The following is a 17,651-nucleotide window of genomic DNA, read 5'->3' on the forward strand; positions in this document are numbered from 1 at the left end:
ACAGATACGGGTGGCAACGAAACAGTGGGGAGGAACTCTAAGATCTCCTCCAGGTTAAGTTGGTTGTACTGCAGGAAGTGATGTAGGAGAAGAGGGTTCATTAACCCTCAAATGGATGTAGCTGACACATGTTTTCAGTGACTTAAATTTAATTTGCAAAAAAATAACGTTTTAGCGAGCAGCGTCTTCAGATTAAATCAGACAAGTCACTCTTTTATAGCCTGTAGTAGGCCTACCACCCATCATTGGATTTATAGCATGTGGCCTCACTCTCCCATAATTATAGCAGTAGGTCACTGTGTTCAGGTGATTGATATAGCCAGTATGAAAGGGTATTATTTAACTGTTTTCAAGTTTTCGAACAGATTACAACCTCTTTATAATTTCTTGAATTTGAATACAAAAAAGAAAATTGTTGATTCGATGGCCAGAAAGATCAAACAGAAAGATTAACTAAGGACAGATGACTGATGGGAGTGATGTATAGAGAGGAGGGTGGATGGATGGATAGGTAGACGTATAAGTGAGATATTAGGTACGCCATGGCGAATGAGGTCGTGCGCAGCAGGCAGTAATGGATTACCCAGAGATCTCTCTGCTCGGTATTGAGCAGTGGGTAGCCCAAGCAATTGCCCTCGAACAATAACTCTCTGAGCACACAGCTTCGCTCACACATGACATATAGATAAGGGACACAAGGAGGGGATGGAGAAGAAGAAGGTCATAGTGTTTGGGAATGGACAGAAAAAGAGTGAAGAGGGGGAGAGAGAGAGAGAGAGAGATGATGTAAAATGTATGAATATGGGATTCAGTGATAGAGGGAAAAGCTACCAGTGTAATAATTGGCAGCATTGGCAAACTAAATGATGCATGCTAATCTATACGTGTGAAATTGGAATGTTGTATTACTGTGCACAGCGCAAAAGGCAGACTAACTCTTCAATAATGAAATTTTAAAAAAGAATAAAATGGATTCTGGGTAAATAACACTTCTCATTACTGCGTTTCTGCAAAGGCAGAACACATAGATGAGTCAATGGAGCATGACTATGAACATTCCCTTCCGAATTGGATTCATGTCTGCAGCTGATAGCAAGCCAGCGCGTGTATTTAATGTCCCCAACAGAATGGCTCTATTCACTTTCCCAATCTATGTCCTGAAATAAATGCCATTTCCTGTATGGCAGCTGCTCACGTGGCCGTCTATTCACAGAATGCGAGAGCAGCAGTGTGTGGCGAAGGACCAGCAGTCTGCTGAATACCACCTGAGGTCAAACTGCACTCACCAGGCTCGTTCACTGTACTACCGATTAGAATTTTTTCCAGTTCAATTCTGCCCCACAGAATGACTCAGAATCCAGTCTTAATAAGATTTAAGTGCCTTGCGAGCATAAACACACACACACACACACACACACACACACAATCAACACCCAGTCGTGGTGTAAAACAATTACCCCTCTAAGCACAGTCTGCGTGTTCCAGTCATTACTGTGTACATGTTGTCTGGATATCACCAAGCTCTTCACCTTGGGTTTCACTCGGGTGCATAACCTGCAGCTGGGACCTGGGGAGCAGAGAGCTAAGAGGAGGCATATATTATACACTAAGACGTTACTGCCCCCTGTCAGTCGCAGAGAGTATTGCGATTTAAATGAATACCATATTCATCAGCCATTGACTATATCCTACCTACATCAGTACATAACGTTTAGATCTGAATGTAGGTTTCACTGAAGTATTTTCTACACAAATCTAATCGTTATTGTGTAACAGAAATATGTCTATACTGTGTACAACATTAGCCATCTATTTAGTATACTAAGTTAGGGAACTGCTTTAAAAGCCATGAAGCAAAACCTCGAGAGCAATGTGGAACTGGTACGGCACCATGAAAGAAGACAGTGAAAGCTTGAATCCTGCGTTCGACAACCACCGTGTTTTGAGCAAAATAATGCAGCCCCCTAAAATATTCAGCTTGTCAAATGATAATGTGCAAAAAATACGCCCCGCCGCACTACTAAATGTTAGCAACATGGACGTTGAACATTGTGCGACCGTGGCGTCACGTGGCGTGAAACTGCTAGGCAACAAGGACGCCAAACAAATCTGCTTCTTTCTTACTCGCGTACAGTAAAGGAATTGATATTTATAAAGTACAGCCAGTTTAAGAACACGTCGCAGCTTTAAGGGTACTGTTGTGCTCATTAAGCTATGCATTTGTTTGACAGAATTATGCACGAACGAAAACTTTTTAAAGCTGGAATTTAATCATATAAACGCCGTTATTCCAGCCTGGCCATACAAATGATTCCAGCGTTCAACATCTAGAACGTGACTTCACTTCTTTTTTTCTTATTCTATTTTTTTCCCCCTAAAAACGAATAGTTTCAATGGCTGGCAAAAAGAAAGAAGTGAGTTTGCAGGTACGTAGAAGTTCTTGCCTGGTTTTCTCATTGCTTTGCATATTATTATGCAAAAATAAAATAGTGATTTCTTTGTACATATATTTGCAGATGACTGTCACGAACCAAGAGCAATGGGATGAAATGCTAACAATAAAGGGGCTGAATGGTAAGGATTTGGCTTGACTGAGTACATGCAGCAGTAGGCCTTCTGTAACTTACGTCTTTAATAAAGTACTGAAAGCTACATTTCCCTTAACAACGATTGTTTTGTTATTGCATTGCCTTCTGTAGATGTATGGCAGAAAAAGTGATACCAGTTTTTTCCAACGTCCGTCTTCTTGATTTGAGTATTACTATAGCTGAACTATATTAGCCGTGACAGTATTTATTTACTTGGTCACACTGTAAAACACAGTGCACTCAGTTTTATATATCGCTTTATAATGCCATTATGTGGCAGCCAAATGGCGGTAACAAGGTTTCTTTTTATTGAAAGTTTTCGAGTGTATACAGTGGGTCTGCACAAGTTTCGCCCCACAGCTAAGGTAGTAACACATTATTGGTTTAAAAGTTCACGTTTCAGTGGCATTATTTAATACCTTACAACCCCAATTTAAGCCAATCATGTCAGCGATTTAAGACTCACTGACTGCATCCCGTTTTAGAATAGATAGTTATTCAATTTTGACGTATCCATCTATATTTATAAGTTCACATAAATTTACAAGCAAATCCGACTGAAATATAGTACCTTGTCTCCTGCTGCCATCTTGTGTGTGATTTCAGTATCACACAGTGGTACGGCATGTGTGTAACTCGTAAGGCGAATCAGCATCAGGTGTGTTCTTTTCCCGACAGTGGTCGATGTGTATCAGCAATGGTGTGGTCCCTGCCGCGCTGTCGTCAGCCTTTTCCGGAAAGTGAAGAACGAGTTGGGGGATGACCTGTTGCATTTTAGCACGGTAGCGCCGCGTTTTGTTGGTTAAATAAGAAAAGTCTTTCGAAGGCAAAATAATTCTTTAAAAAAATTCATACAGCAATGTTTGTATTGAATGTAAACAACAGTTCAACACCACTTTTGCTATTCAAGTTCAATACAAATTCTAAAAATGATAAGCACTGTAAACTGGCTGATAGTTTGATCTGAGAACAGGCTTTAAATGCAAGTTTAGATGGTTTCAGTGCTGGAAATGCTTAGACTGTTGCTTCCAGATTTGGCCATAATTGTGTACACCCTTTTCAGGCAGAAGCAGACAGCATTGATGCCCTGGAGAAGTACAGGGGAAAGTGTGAGCCTACATTTCTGTTCTACGGAGTGAGTGTTGCCTCAGAATTATTTACTGCAATGCAGAGGGGCAGGCAGCATGTGTACATGGGCTTATGAATAATTAATTCATCACTAAGGTAGTTAAATTATTTATTCATTGATATACAGTAATCATCATATTAAGTCTGCCAATTGATTTTCTATCAAAAAGTTCCATAGTATTGAGAAAATGTCAATTTTTCTCGAAATCTGGGAAAGTCGGGCTACCAATTACTTTTTCCCAAGTGGCACATACGCTCAGGGTTGTGAGGGCATATTTGTGGGGTTGCAGCTCAGGGGTTTTGATGGTGTGTTTGTGTAGTGCGAGTACGGACGTGTGATAGTGTCTGCATGTGGTTAGGGTGGAGAACTGGTTGCCTTCTTGCGAGGGGCAAATGCTCCTCTCCTGCAGAAGATGGTGGTGGAGGAGCTGACCAAGGAGAAGAAGGTTCTGGAACAGGGAGCAGAGCGCAGGGCGGTGAGACACACACACACATACACACACACACACGCACACGCACACACACGCGCAAGCTCACGTATGTATGTGAAACGCATATTCACTTGTCGTCTGTGCTTGACTGGCTCACTTCTTCAATATTATTTCGCTTTTGAGGTGAAAGATGAAGGTCTGATGGAGGAGGAAGAAGAGGAGGTCGTTGACAATGAGCAAAGTGATGAAGATGTGCTCGGTATGGCATATGCCGGTTCGGTTCCGGTGTTTTTTCTTTGTGTTATGTGGGCCCTTTATCGGAACCGTGATTGTTTTATTTGCTTGTCCGTAGTTCCTGCCAGCAAATCATACACAGTGGCGATCGTAAAACCGGACGCCGTTGCGCATGGCAAAGCTAATGAAATCATAATGAAGGTATGACCGGCGAGTGTAGGCTTGGATTTCGAGATATGTGAACAAAAACGCTCTCTCCTGCCCCATGCAAGTGATGCCACGTGATTGGCTCTCTCCTGTCGGCAGATCCAGGAGGCGGGCTTCGAGATCCTCGCCCACGAGGAGCGGACTCTGAGCGAGTTGGAGGCGCGGGATTTCTACCAGCACAAGGCCGCCGAGGTAAAGGGGGAGACGGGGGAGCCCAGAGACGCTGCGCAGGGGGAACGTCAGCCCCCTGCGGGCGGAGTAAATGTCAGCGGAGATGGAGACTCCCTGAGTGTCCTCCCGCAGGAGCAGGAGGCTAACCCTCACAGGAGGAAGCTCACTCTGACACACACAGGGCTGGAGGCTAAGTCTCACAGGAGGAAGCTCACTCTCACACACACAGGGCTGGAGGGTAACCCTCACAGGAGAAAGTTAGTGAGGCTAACTCTCACAGGAGGAAGCTCACTCTCACACACACAGGGCAGGCTGGAGGCTAACTCTCACAGGAGGAAGCTCACTCTCACACACAGGGCAGGCTGGAGGCTCAGCCCTTTCCAGCCCTTCAAACAGCGTTGCTAACTGAACGCATGTGTTGCTCTCGTTTGCCACGTAAACAAGCAGTAAACCAGGACTGGCTGCACAGTCAGTTTAAAATAACCCACGGCAGGGTTGCGTGATCTGGTCTTGACACAAATCAGAGAGGCTGTTGTGGATTCTTTTCATACAACTACACAACCAGATGTGGTTTATCCAGCCATTGTCTATACCATGGTGTGTGTCATCATTGTTGTGATGAAGTCATTGATTGAATGCACAGTTGAAACAGATTTTGTTGAACTTGCTTGTGATGCTGATGAGGTCACTTTTGCGGGAACTGCTGCATTGTCGTGCATTACACCATACTGTCTGGTCAGGTCATGGAAAAATCCCTCTTAACCAATCAGAATCAAGTATTTAACCAAGAGCTGGTGTAATACAGGATGTATGTGGCAGACCTGTCCAGAAATGTGACTTATACTGCATGCTGGAGCTCCCCTCTGGTGCTCTGGAGGATGCTGGGAGAACGAGGCTGGTCCCCTGCTCACTGGTGGGTGGGCGTGTGTGGTTTGGTTCACAGCCTTGCTTCGAGGAGCTGGTGCAGTTCATGTCCAGCGGCCCCTGCCACGTCCTGGTGGTGTCCAGCCAGGAGGGGTCTGATGATGTCATCCCAGCATGGCGGGAGTTCATTGGTCCAGCGGATGCCGAAGAGGCCAGGAGAGACAAGCCAGAGAGGTGTGCTTCTGTGAGAGAGAAGAGAAATGCATCCTGTTCCTGCCTGCACACACATGCACATGTACATACACACACACACATACACACATTATATAAGATATATAAAGTGTACATATGATAGTATACTGTATATAGTATATATAGTACTCAGAATCTGCAGTCTGTCTTTCAATTCTGTGGTTTTACATTTTAGGACATAACTAACCGTCATATAATCCTTACCAAGTCCTAACAATAGCTGCTTCTAACCTCGAGGCAAATAATACGAAATTGATTTTACTTTGTCATTATTTATTCAATCAAAAATAAGCCAACACGCTGAGGCCCACTGTGGAAGAAGCACATCCTACTGCTTACGTATCGATTAAGAAATCAATTAGCACCGGGCGCTGCTACTCCAGTGCGCGCAATCGCTTGCTCGTACAGGCGCTAGCGCGTCAGGCTGTGTTCCCCTCGCCTCTCTCCAGCTTAAGGGCCCAGTACGGCACGGAGACGCTCTTCAACGCCGTGCACGGCAGCGACGACAGTGACCGGGCCAGCAGGGAGCTGGCCTTCTTCTTCCCCAACTTCAGGACCGGCTCCGCCCTGGGCCAGGCCGGGGCGGAGGAGGACCCCGCCGAACGGACGCTGGCTATCATTCGGCCCGAGGCGGCCAGAGAGCACAGAGGTGGGGCAGAGGGGGAGAGTCGCACGCCAGGCCACAGAGGCGTACGGCGTACAAAATGCTAGAGGGTTTACATTTAATCAAGTGACTAAGAAGCGTAGGGGCTCTGTTCCTTTCTGTTGGGTTCGTACCAGCATTAGGAGTGAAGTGTCTTCAGGTGAAGGGTGGTGCAGTGGGTAGCACTGTCGCCTCACAGGAAGAAGGCCTGGGCATTTCTGTGCGGAGTATGCATGTTCTCCCAATGTCCGTGTGGGTTTCCTCCAGGTACTCCGGCTTCCTCCCACAGTCCAAAGATATGCAGGTAGGCTGATTGGCAGGTAGACTCTAAATTGCCCATAAGTATGAGTGCATGGGTGAATGATTAGTGAATGGTGTGTGTGCACTCCGATAGATTGGCAACCTGTCCAGGGTGTATTCCTGCCTCTGGCCCAATGCGTTCTGGGATAGGCTCCAGCACCCTCCACGGCCCTGACGTTGGGGGTGCTGAAATAAGCGGGTTAAATAATGGATGGGCAGGTTTCTCTGTGAGGAAGCCGAAGGTGACGGTGTCTCTATTTGGTCTCCGCAGAAGAGATCCTCTTTCGCATCCAGGAGGCGGGCTTCGCCATCGCCCTGCAGAAGGAGGTGGTGCTGACGGAGGAGCAGGTCAGGCAGTTCTACAGCCAGCACACGGAGGAGGACTACTTCCCCGCACTCCTCCGAAACATGACCAGGTAACCACGCCACCATCGCAGCAGCACGTAGAAGCATCGCTGGTTGGCCGCTCAACCACTCCGTCGTCCAATAGAAACACGGCCGGGTGGCAATAAGAGTGCTCCCGCACCACAAACAGGCACAACCTGGCAACCATACAGCCACTCCATATTCATATGGAAGCATTGACCTTACAGCTGCTCTAACTTCATTGGGTAAACGCACAGCCACTTCTGCCTGCACCACCAACCAGAACAGTAAGGGGGCCGTAGACCCATTCTGTCACCGTACAGAAACGACAGGGTTATCGCAGTTACTTCAGTGGTGCAGAGAAACAAAGTATCCAAACTCCACACTACCAGCAAGTCGGGCCAAGCACTGCGACCAAGGGTGCAGCGTTTTAGAGAAAACAGTTTGCATCATAAGTAGCTTTCAGTAATCAGATCTGGTCCCTGAGAGTCTTGATGGTCTGCAGATATTCGAAAACCAATTTTGTCATCGATAAGGAAACGCAGCGGAAACGTATCTGCATCGGCCTGCACCTAAAGCAAATAATAAAAGGTTGATATTAAACTTTGCTTTCTTTCCAAATGCAAACAACCGATAAGACATTTTTGGCTCGGTACATTGACCCTAGAGAAAACTTTTTAGAATAAACTTTTTAGAAGAAGTGCATCCTTGTAACACGGGTGTTCTGTCCCTGCGTCCGTGTGTCTGTCCGCAGCGGGCCCGTGCTGGCCCTCGCATTGGTCCGGACGGGAGCCGTCGAGCGCTGGAGGGACATGCTGGGGCCCAAAAATGTCACCAGGGCCAAGGAGGAGGAGCCTGAAAGGTGCGTCCGGACAATCTCTCACGTTGTGATCGGACTGCGATGCTTTGTGTGAAACCCATAGTGGGGTCTCCCATTAGTCTCTCACTCTAAACGCTTAAGAAACAAAAGATGTCACTCCTGCAGCAGAGCGTTATGATTTGTTAAAATCCCTGGTGGTGGCGGCTCCGCCCACTTTACCGTCTGGCCGCTGCTTCGTAAACGTAAACGCGCCGCTCGGCGTGGGGTTACGGCGCGAGGGTCATGTGACCTCTGCCCTCGGCTTCGTCCCCCAGCCTGCGGGCGAGGTTCGCCCTGGAGGACGACCCCGTCAACCAGATCCACGGCAGCGGCAGCCCGGAGGAGGCGGAGCGGGAACTCGGGTTCTTCTTCCCCCGCGAGCACACGCTGGCCGTCATCAAGCCCGACGCCCTGGAGGAGCACAGAGGTGCGCTCGCCGTGCGGGGAGGGGGGGGTGGGGGCGGCCCCTCGGCGGCCACACTGCCCAATCCCAGCCCGCCGCTCGCGCGTCAGAGTCTTTTCACTTCTCACCTTCTGACCTTTCTTCTTCTAACCCTGAAAATCAATATCGCACTTCTTTTACAATGAACAGAGAATCAGAGCCAAAAAATGTATTTCTGAACGTGTCCAAACAGTTTGAGCACAGAACGTCTCTTTGCTCTCATCTCTTCGCTCTTTGCGTGGAGGAATAGCTGGAATAGATTTAGAGGAGGAAGAGATTTTATGGTTGAACTGATGATCGCACTCAGTCCATTTTCACTTATTTTGCTTAATTAATGCTTAGCAGAATAGCAGAATCGAATAGCAGAATCGTCAGTGTTTATTGGCCGGGGGATTCAGGAGAGCAGAATCTGGCCATGCCTCAACCCAAGGCTGGGGTAAAACTTGAGTCACGCAGGCGATTTAGTCTCAAATTATTGGCCTTCACTGAACTAATTCTGTGTATCATTTCCAATAAGATATGTTTGACAATTATAACAAGACAAGAAAGAGTCTCGTTACAACGAGGTAGGAAAGTATACCTGTTATAACAATATCTTTTCTTGTTATAATGACATTTGAAAGTTTGTTTCAACAGAATCGTCTTCTTGTTATAACCAGATGCGTTGTTATATCGCTCTAACGAGAACAGGATCTTGTTATAACGAGAAGTTTCTCGTTACAATAAGACACTGAGTGGAAAATAGTTTCTCACGGTGACAGCAATACACTGTCGTGGTACAGCACTTGCTTGCATCTAATGATTATTGGACTGCATAGATTTACACTTTGCTTTCAGTTCCAGCGAGCAGCGTCGACAACGTAAATATCAGTTCATCTGCAAACGCAGCCTATAGACTGAAATTTCACTCTTCTGTATGAGGTCTTGGTCTCCAGCCTATTTAATGCTTTAAATTCAAAACTTGCGCAAAATATGCAATTAGTGCCAATCCGCCTCATTAAATTACACATTGTTTTTTAATGATTAGTTTGATTCTTTTCTTCTAAATACAATCCCTTATCATTTAGGTTCCCGAATGCGGATGTGAAAAAATAGGAAAGCTACTGCTAGACACAATTAAGATAAGAGGAATTAGCTGCCAGTGGACCCAGGTCCTTCGGATAAGCGCCGGGGTTTTTAATCAAAGGAGAGCAAACCAAAAACAGACCGGTGATTGGTGTAGAGGCGAGCGCTCTGTCACCTGTGCCTCAGACCCACGAGGCCCTGGGTTTTGAGGCGCGGGAGCTGAGAGCCTGCCCGTGTGACCCCCCGTCCCGCAGAGGAGATCCTGCGGCGCGTCCGCGAGGCCGGCTTCGCCGTCACCCGCGCCAAGGAGACCGTCCTGTCCCGGGAGATGGCCGAGGAGTTCTACCGGGAGCACCGGGACAAGCCCTTCTTCGGCCAGCTGGTGGAGTTCATGTCCCGGTGAGGTGGGGGGGGGGCGCGGTGCTCACAGCCCCGTAGCGCCGGCACCACATCCACCGCCGCGGTGTTACAGCCGAGTAGCCATTTTACCCCACAGATTACATTACAGGCATTTAGCAGACGCTCTTATCCAGAGGGACTTACACATAGCATTTACATTGCATCCCTTTATACACACTATACTACACTGCCGCCCACATTACTACTAGATCACCACCACAGACACAGTGATGGGGGGGGTTTCTCTGGGCCAGTCTGTCTTTCCAACGCCTTTAACGATTCTAGCCACCGATACCTGTGCACACGGGTAAATCATCGCTCGCCTTTTTTGATATATGGCTATTATGAAATGAATAAATTCCACACATTCATTGTTTCGTATGAAATTGAAATGCAATGCCGGCCCGTTGAAACGTGCTGGCAGGCCATCGCGTCTTCCATTAATGTCTCTTTAATGAGATTACCAAGTCGAAAAGTAGACTTGAAAGGGAGTACCAAATATTAATAAGTATCCATCTCACATAGCGTTCGACAAAAGCCGTGTCTTACGCCTAGTTCTCATTCTCATAATGAAGGCAGTTACGCAAGCGCTCAGACCGACTGCTGAAGGGCCGGGCTTTCCGGTCCGGGGAACTTTCTGTTCTTTTGTTTGACCGTCTTTAGCCTTTAACGAAAATCTGATGGGTTTGTCCGCGTACAAAACACATTTCAATTAGAATCGTCCAGGGATAGTTTCCATGTCTCCGAATCCCGGTGACGGTGATCTTGAGACAGATAATTGCTGTGTGAATTCGTATTGAACAATGCATCCGTGAATCACCAGCTTAGAGCAAGAGCTGAGCCATTTCCCCCCGTAGGCCGGATGCACTCACGGCCTCTACCATGTCTGCCTCTCTACAAGGACCCTCGCTATCGTGCCCTGGTTCAGTGTCGAGCAGCATTAGCTCCTAATAGACATTGACATACAAATGACGTCAGTGAAAAGCTTATTGCGTGATCTAGTTGCTGGGCAAATGCATCGAGGGGAATCCGTAGCGTACGTTTAAACCAGTCGTAGAGGTGGGTGTTCTAATGGGGTTTGGATTTAATCTGTCCTATGTAGTTTGCCCATGTGTGTAACAGTAGTGACTTGTCTGGAAGTTGAACATGCATCCATCCGGTGCCTCACCATAGTTCACTGATGGGGATACAGCGCTAAGGGAGGTGTAGTGAAGGCTAATGCTCCGGAGGTTTAGGGTGTTCTGGGGCTAGTAGCATGTTGCTCCCGTTCGGAACGCAGTGCGCTCACACTCTCCCCTGCGGCCCCCGCTCCGGGGTCCCCAGGGGCCCCTGCCTGCTGATGGCCCTCGCCAAGGAGAACGCCGTGGAGGAGTGGAGAGCCATGATGGGCCCCGCCGACCCCGCCCGGGCGAAGGAGGAGGCCCCGGACTCCCTGAGGGCCCGCTTCGCCGCCGACGTCCTGCGGAACGCCGTCCACGGCTCCTCCAGCCGGGAGCACGCCAGCGCGAAGATCCGCTTCGTCTTCGGGGACATCCAATCAGGTGGGGACGTCAGCGGCGACGGGGGGGGGGGGGCGGGCACGCCCCTCCGAGGTCCTGTCGTTTCAGAACAGCCCGTTATAGGGCTCAGTGCTGCTTAACACAGGCTTAGCACGCACATTCATCAGGACTTTCAATCACAAGGGCGTTTCACGAGGGTAACTTTTACCGAAACGACTGGCGCGCCGCCTCAGGGCCGTTCCCTCGATTCCCGAGTTTTAGCGATCGGCGTTCATTTTTAACGTTCTTCCGCGTAGCCGCTGCTAAACTGTTTGAGCAGCTAATCACACAGAGGGGGGCGGGAGCCCTGCCAACGCTAAGGTGTTCTGACAAGGCTGCCAAGCTCGATCAGCCGTCGGCGGACCTGCCGGGGAACAGCCAGCCAGCCGCCCGAGAGGAAGCGGGTCACGCGGACGAGCGCTTGACGATTGCAGCCCCTTGTTTTCCCTGAATTTCATTTTGAGACGCACGGTTTCCTTTGCAGACCAGGGACCCGAGCTGGGCAGGGAGGACCGTGCGGAGGAGGCTAAAATTAACGGTGAGAGAAAAGTGTTATAAAGTAATAAAAGCTGTGCACTGCTACAACAGGCTCCAAGCTGAGGAGCAGGCAGTGTACCGTAACTGCTGATGAAGCTGACTAGGCTGTTTCCCTGCAGGACTGGAGTCAGACACCCCCCCTGGTGACCCCAGTGTCACAGAGCCCCCCGAGCCCGCCCTGGGGGAGAGTCACGAAGCAGGAAGTGAGGAGGACCAATCACAGCCCGGCGGCCAAAGCGCCCAAGAAGGTAGGCAAACTGCAGCCGTTGTTCTTAAAGTGACAGCGTGTTTGTTTTGGGCACCCATAAGAAACACATTTCATCGGGGTTCTCTGCCCCTTGTAATGCAGAGACAGAGGCAGCACCGGACCCGGGCGCTGAAGCAGGAAGTGGAAATGGCCCACAGGAGGACGCCCTGAGCACTGAGCACAGCGAGAACCCCCAAAATTCACACAAGGGGGACCCCGGAGACCCGCTAGGTGAAGGGCACCACAACACCCACAGCCCAGCAGGGGAAGGTGAGGGTTATTAATGAGCAGTAGCCATATAGATGGCAGTTGAGGGCCTGGGGTTGTTACCTTAAGGTTGCAGGTTCAAATCCCTGGTGGGCAGCTGTTACTGTACTGTACCCTTAAGCAAAGCATTGTTGCTTAACTTAGTTTCCTTATTTATTCGGTGAGTGAGATGCGAATTTATATGCGTTGTGAGGTGCAAAAAGCCGTGTGCTGTCCCCATGGATAACACTGTCTGGTAAGAAATTGAATTTGCTGCAGGATATTTACATAATTTCCTGTGATGTATAGGAAAGCAGACGCCTGTCTGAACCACAGGCTGCAGAAATGCAGGACCCTGGAAAGGACCAAGGCAAAATGCAGGCTTAAATCTTCTGAACGTGTCAAGATCTTTATACATGACAGTTGGAATAAGTGCTACACGCTGTTTTGCTCGCGTGGATTTTATACCCTCGAATAAGCTGAAATCTGTTATTGACCTGCTCGTATTGTCTGATAATTCAGTCATGGAACACACGTCTTTTGTGACAGAAACGCCTCCGGCTTGACCTGACGGGCCTTGGAAGGCACCATCTGGAAACGTCTCAGGAAGAATGCGGCGAGGAAACAGGAAGGTGTCTTTGCATCAAAAATGAATCACGATACGTATCTTCCTCAGACAGAGCAGTACGCTGTAAATTCAGTAGGCCACTTTAGAATGTCTCGTTTCTTCATGTGAAGGAGGTCAAGAGGAAGTCCTGCGGTTGCCACGGTGCACATGTCTTCCTGTCTGATTGTCTGCCTCTCGACAATATACTGTAAAGTATCATTTGGTGAAACTCAGTGAAATTGCACGGGGAAATTTGAAAGAACAAGGCTGTTTTTGCGGATGTTAATTGCAGCTGAGGTATGCACTGCAGGCTACACAATCACAGTACTGCAAATTAAAATCATGTTCTATTGTGTTGTTACCTTGAAAGTGTCCATTTATCCAGGTAAGCCGGAGAAAATGAAACGTGCTTCACTTGCTCCAAATTGTATTTCACAACGTGAGTCACACGAGTCTGATTCAATAAACTCAAACTGGTTTTCAGTCGGTGCGCGTTTACTGTAAGTTGCGGAGTTTTCTGTCACTTGGAATACGTATACTGCCGTGCAGGTAGAGCTGCTCTGTCACAGAGCGTACGTGAGAGTGAACGCGCGCCCGTGTCAAACGATACCTTTTCCTCAATCACTGTTTGAAAGCCGACAAAGGATGAATTTTGGTTTGCCAGATTATGAGTCACCCATTAGAGCCCATTAGAGTATTTAAATGAGAACTGTGCTTTCCCTGCGCGCGCATGCTGATCTGGTGTGCTAATAGCTCTGAGTGATGCCCTAGATGTAGAGGGGGAAAGGGGAGCGGCTGGCGGACAGATGGACCGAGAAATAATAGTACATTTCAGAGGCTTAGCGCTAATGCGAGTAAAAGCCACTAACGTAGCTAAAGCAGGGTTTTTTTTTTCCTCTATTCCGTCTCCATTAAAATCGGCAGATGTCCGAGCCCCTTTGCCGGTCAGGCGTTCGCCGGTCCTGCACTCCAGGCCTTGTGTAAAATCTGCAGCCGCCTTGCAATGTCGGTGTTTTTTTTTTTTTTCAGCGAGGCCTGTTGTTAGCCCTTTGTTAGCCCGATTCCCGCCTCTGAGCCGTCGATCGTCGTGATCGATGGCCGCATCGAGGCTCCGCCGTCCTTAAAAGGCATGGGGGGGGGGCGTGATAAATCGGCAGTCGGACCGTGGCGTGCCCCCGTGTCTCTGGCGGGGGTGTTATCTGTCTCCGGACGGGACCCGCGGGCTCTCGTTCACAGACGCGTTAGCACGCCGCGTGACAGCAGATGGCAGGGGGCGGGGCCTCGGCACGGACGTGAGGTTTATTTGATGAGCCCTGCCCCCCACCCCACCCCACCCCACCCCGTCGTTCTCACCAGCGGGGCCGTGACTCGCGGTCAAAAATGGGGGGACGGCACTTCGTCAGCGTCACCTGAGCGCGCGATCGATCCCCACGCCGCCCGTTTTCGGACACGACGGCGCTCCGTCCGCTCCGTTTCCTCCGCTCGCCAGCGACTCCGCGGAGGCCTGCGCCCTGCCATGTTACCACCGCCGCGGCTGGCCATTGATTTACTGTATATTACCTTCGCCATGCCGCCGAGCGCTCGGACTGATTTACAGCACGCTGCCTTTGGGTTCTGCCGAAGAAAAAAAATAAGGTGAAATTCCAGTCAGGCTACAGGGTGGTTTCAGGCGACGGAGCAGCGGGTCGGGAGTAACCGCGGCGGCTAATCGCTTTCGTTAATGTGACACGCCGGCGCCGTATTAATCATCGGGAGTGCGCCGCTGCGCGGAGAGTGAAGCGCTGTCGTTTGTAAACGGAATCGTTCGCTGATTAAACCGTTTGGTCAAACGCTTCAACTTTCGTTTTGATGCATCACGACTGAAACTGTAACTTATAATGCCCCTTGCGCTTGTGCCACACAGCAGCTGAATTAGTGAAAAAATTGACTTTTTTTTTTTTAAAGACGCTTCTCCCACTTCAGAACAGAGACCGTGTGAACTGTGGAAGGTCGCCAGTGCTTGCTCCTCATTATATGGAAATGGTGCAGCTTCCATCACCAGCATACAGGAAGTGTGTCACAGAAATCAGCTCTAGATTGCTACATTAATTAATTTGGCAGATGGACAGCCGAATCACCTGAAATCCCAGCATGCAATTAATAGATTAAACTGGTCAGTTGAAGTCATATCTAGTGCACTGAGCCCAAACCCAGGCAAGGAGCTCACCCTAAAGGCCCAGGAACACTGGGACTGTTCTAGCTGACCCCCACGAGCCGGGTACCCTGAGACCAAGCCGTGGCCAATGGAAGCAGAGATAGAGAGAAGAGCGAGAGAGGGAGAAGACAGAGATAGAGAGAAGAGAGAGAGAGGGAGAAGACAGAGATAGAGAGCAAGTGAGACTGATACCCCTTTATTAGATAAGTGTCAATTCATTACACTAGAATAAAGATAAAAAAATAAAAAACTGAAAAATGCAGTTTATTAACCACCGTATCAAACCAAAAACAATAGCAAAAAAGGGAAAAAATAAATAAACCCTAGTCACAAATCATCAGCGCAATTCTTTTGACTTACCTCACCCCTAACCGCCCCTCCCCCTGCCATCACGACAACGTGATCTCACAGCCCTCCTCATCAGCCACACAAACTGCAGCCCCAGCAGAGATTATTCCCTCGTGTCTTATCTCATTCTGGATCACCCCTTTTTGCAGCAGAATTGAGATCACTAATGCGATTATTTTCCATTACAATCAATGGAGAGGGGGGTGCTGAGGCTAGAGAAGAGTGGAGACCGGGGTCAGAGGTCAAAGGGGAGTTGTGTCAGAGAGCGCTCAGGGAAATCACATCCTCGTACGCTGCGTCCGATTCGTTCTCCTCGGGGGGAAGCGGAATGCAACCGCGGCTATTTAATCAAACCCAGCCGTGTTTTTTTTTCTGCAGGAAAGGCTTATGACAGATTTGCGATATTGACTTTTCCGCTGCAAGAAAAATCCTGCTGTGCAAAAGAAAAAAAAAAGAAAGAGAAGAAAAATCACTTTATAACTTTGAGGAAGTAAATAAAAAAAAGCTTCGGAACGACAGAAGCATTCCGTCCGCTGGAAAGCAAAGTCAATGCATCATTCACAAGGCGTGTACGAGATTGTTAATTAATGACAAGCTGCAGGGTCGTTTTTTTTTTTGCGCGCGGGACTTCTGTTGCTAGCGTTACTAATTGGTGGGATGAAAAACCCCCCTGGGGAGCGTGATTCAATTCCTCGAGCTTTCAGACATGCTCGCGCACACGCAGGTCCATCCATTTTGTTTCTTTCCTGGAAGCGGCGCTCTATTTTTACGCTCTCGGCCGCTTTCCGCACGAACCCCGGCGGTACTTCCGAACGAGCCGCCCTTAATTTGGCTGAGAGACGCGGGAGCCGCGGGGGCGGGGGGCCTGGCGGCTCCGCGAGGAGGCTCAGCGCGGATGACATTAGCGGCTGCTCCTCCAGGCGCTCTTCCCGGTATGGAGCGGCTGCTCCTCCAGGCGCTCTTCCCGGTATGGAGTGGCTGCTCCTCCAGGCGCTCTTCTCGGTACGGAGCGGCTGTTACCGAGAAGCGGAATTTTTTAAATGTTAAGGGTGCTGTTAAGCACTCCGTGCTGTTTCAGGCATCCCAGTTCGCTCGGTTCCACACGACTGAGTTTCAGACGGCTTGTATATTGAAAAAGTTTATTGTTTTGACCGGTTTCATAAAGAAACCCCAACACAAACTGAAAAGGACAAAATTATGCAAAAATTTCTTTCTTTTACCGGACTCGGCCTGCAGTAGAACATGCGTGACAGCTGTATTTAACACGTAGATAATGTAGAAAGTGCCCTCAGCTTCTCACATATGTCTGGTATCATGTGCCTGACTGAGAACCTTGTCAGTGATGACACGTGAAGGCATCTGCGGAAAGTTATTGTCCTCTTAAAAATAGTTTCTCTCTCCATGAAGCGGCGGAGACGGCAGCTCGGTGCAAATGAAAAGGCTCGGCGAGGCGGTGGGATAATCCCCCAGGAGAGCGCGTCCCTCTCCATCCTCAGCATTAACAATCCCCTCACAAGCGTTTCCCAGACTGTCTGATTGACGGGAAGGTACCGGGGTGAAGCTGAGTGCGTCGGATACTTCGCTGTTTCATATCGCGCTAGCGCACCCCAAGTTTGAGGAGCCGGGGTGGGGGGGGGGGGGGGGGGGGGGGGGGCGTGGGGGGGGGGGGGGGTTATGCAAGGATATGAAGTTCGGCGAAGAGCGGAATCTGAGACTCTAATGAGAGAGAAGAGACTAATGCAACCTATGAGAATGGGAAGAAAACACAGTCAGTGCAGTCCCTTCAGCACTTCCTGATATTTAAATGTTGCTCAGTGGTATATGTAAGATCATAAAAAAAGTGCTTCATCGCCACATGTCAATAAAGATGTCTGTGATTGGGCCTCTGGTCATTGTGTAGCCAGTTGAGCCAGGAATCACCACGACCTCACCAAGTGTTTGTTTGATGTCTTCACAATAATTATATAGCAAGTGGAGAAGTCAGT

The 17,651-nt window shown here is 48.9% G+C and overlaps 1 protein-coding gene across 1 annotated transcript; it reads left to right on the forward strand.

The window, feature by feature from the left end:
- The first annotated feature begins 2,094 nt into the window (after positions 1 to 2,094).
- On the forward strand, positions 2,095 to 13,607 carry nme9 (NME/NM23 family member 9). Its single transcript, XM_035392743.1, has 19 exons — positions 2,095 to 2,426; positions 2,517 to 2,574; positions 3,267 to 3,370; positions 3,652 to 3,723; positions 4,076 to 4,192; positions 4,331 to 4,406; positions 4,500 to 4,582; positions 4,688 to 4,780; positions 5,703 to 5,857; positions 6,325 to 6,524; positions 7,090 to 7,234; positions 7,939 to 8,046; positions 8,319 to 8,470; positions 9,805 to 9,949; positions 11,273 to 11,490; positions 11,972 to 12,025; positions 12,144 to 12,272; positions 12,374 to 12,541; positions 13,067 to 13,607. Exons 1-19 carry the CDS (start codon positions 2,394 to 2,396, stop codon positions 13,081 to 13,083), a joined length of 2,127 nt encoding a protein of 708 aa, XP_035248634.1. The 5' UTR covers positions 2,095 to 2,393; the 3' UTR covers positions 13,084 to 13,607.
- The last annotated feature ends 4,044 nt before the right edge of the window (positions 13,608 to 17,651 follow it).

Source organism: Anguilla anguilla, chromosome 15, assembly GCF_013347855.1.
Source record: "Anguilla anguilla isolate fAngAng1 chromosome 15, fAngAng1.pri, whole genome shotgun sequence".
NCBI lineage: Eukaryota > Metazoa > Chordata > Actinopteri > Anguilliformes > Anguillidae > Anguilla > Anguilla anguilla.

Excerpts from the sequence above, each read along its gene's own strand:
- nme9 (XM_035392743.1), top strand. The coding sequence starts at position 2,394 with ATGGCTGGCAAAAAGAAAGAAGTGAGTTTGCAG. Across the intron at positions 3,724-4,075 it reads CTACATTTCTGTTCTACGGA|GGTGGAGAACTGGTTGCCTT; the intron begins GTGAGTGTTGCC and ends GCATGTGGTTAG. Across the intron at positions 8,471-9,804 it reads CGCCCTGGAGGAGCACAGAG|AGGAGATCCTGCGGCGCGTC; the intron begins GTGCGCTCGCCG and ends CCCGTCCCGCAG.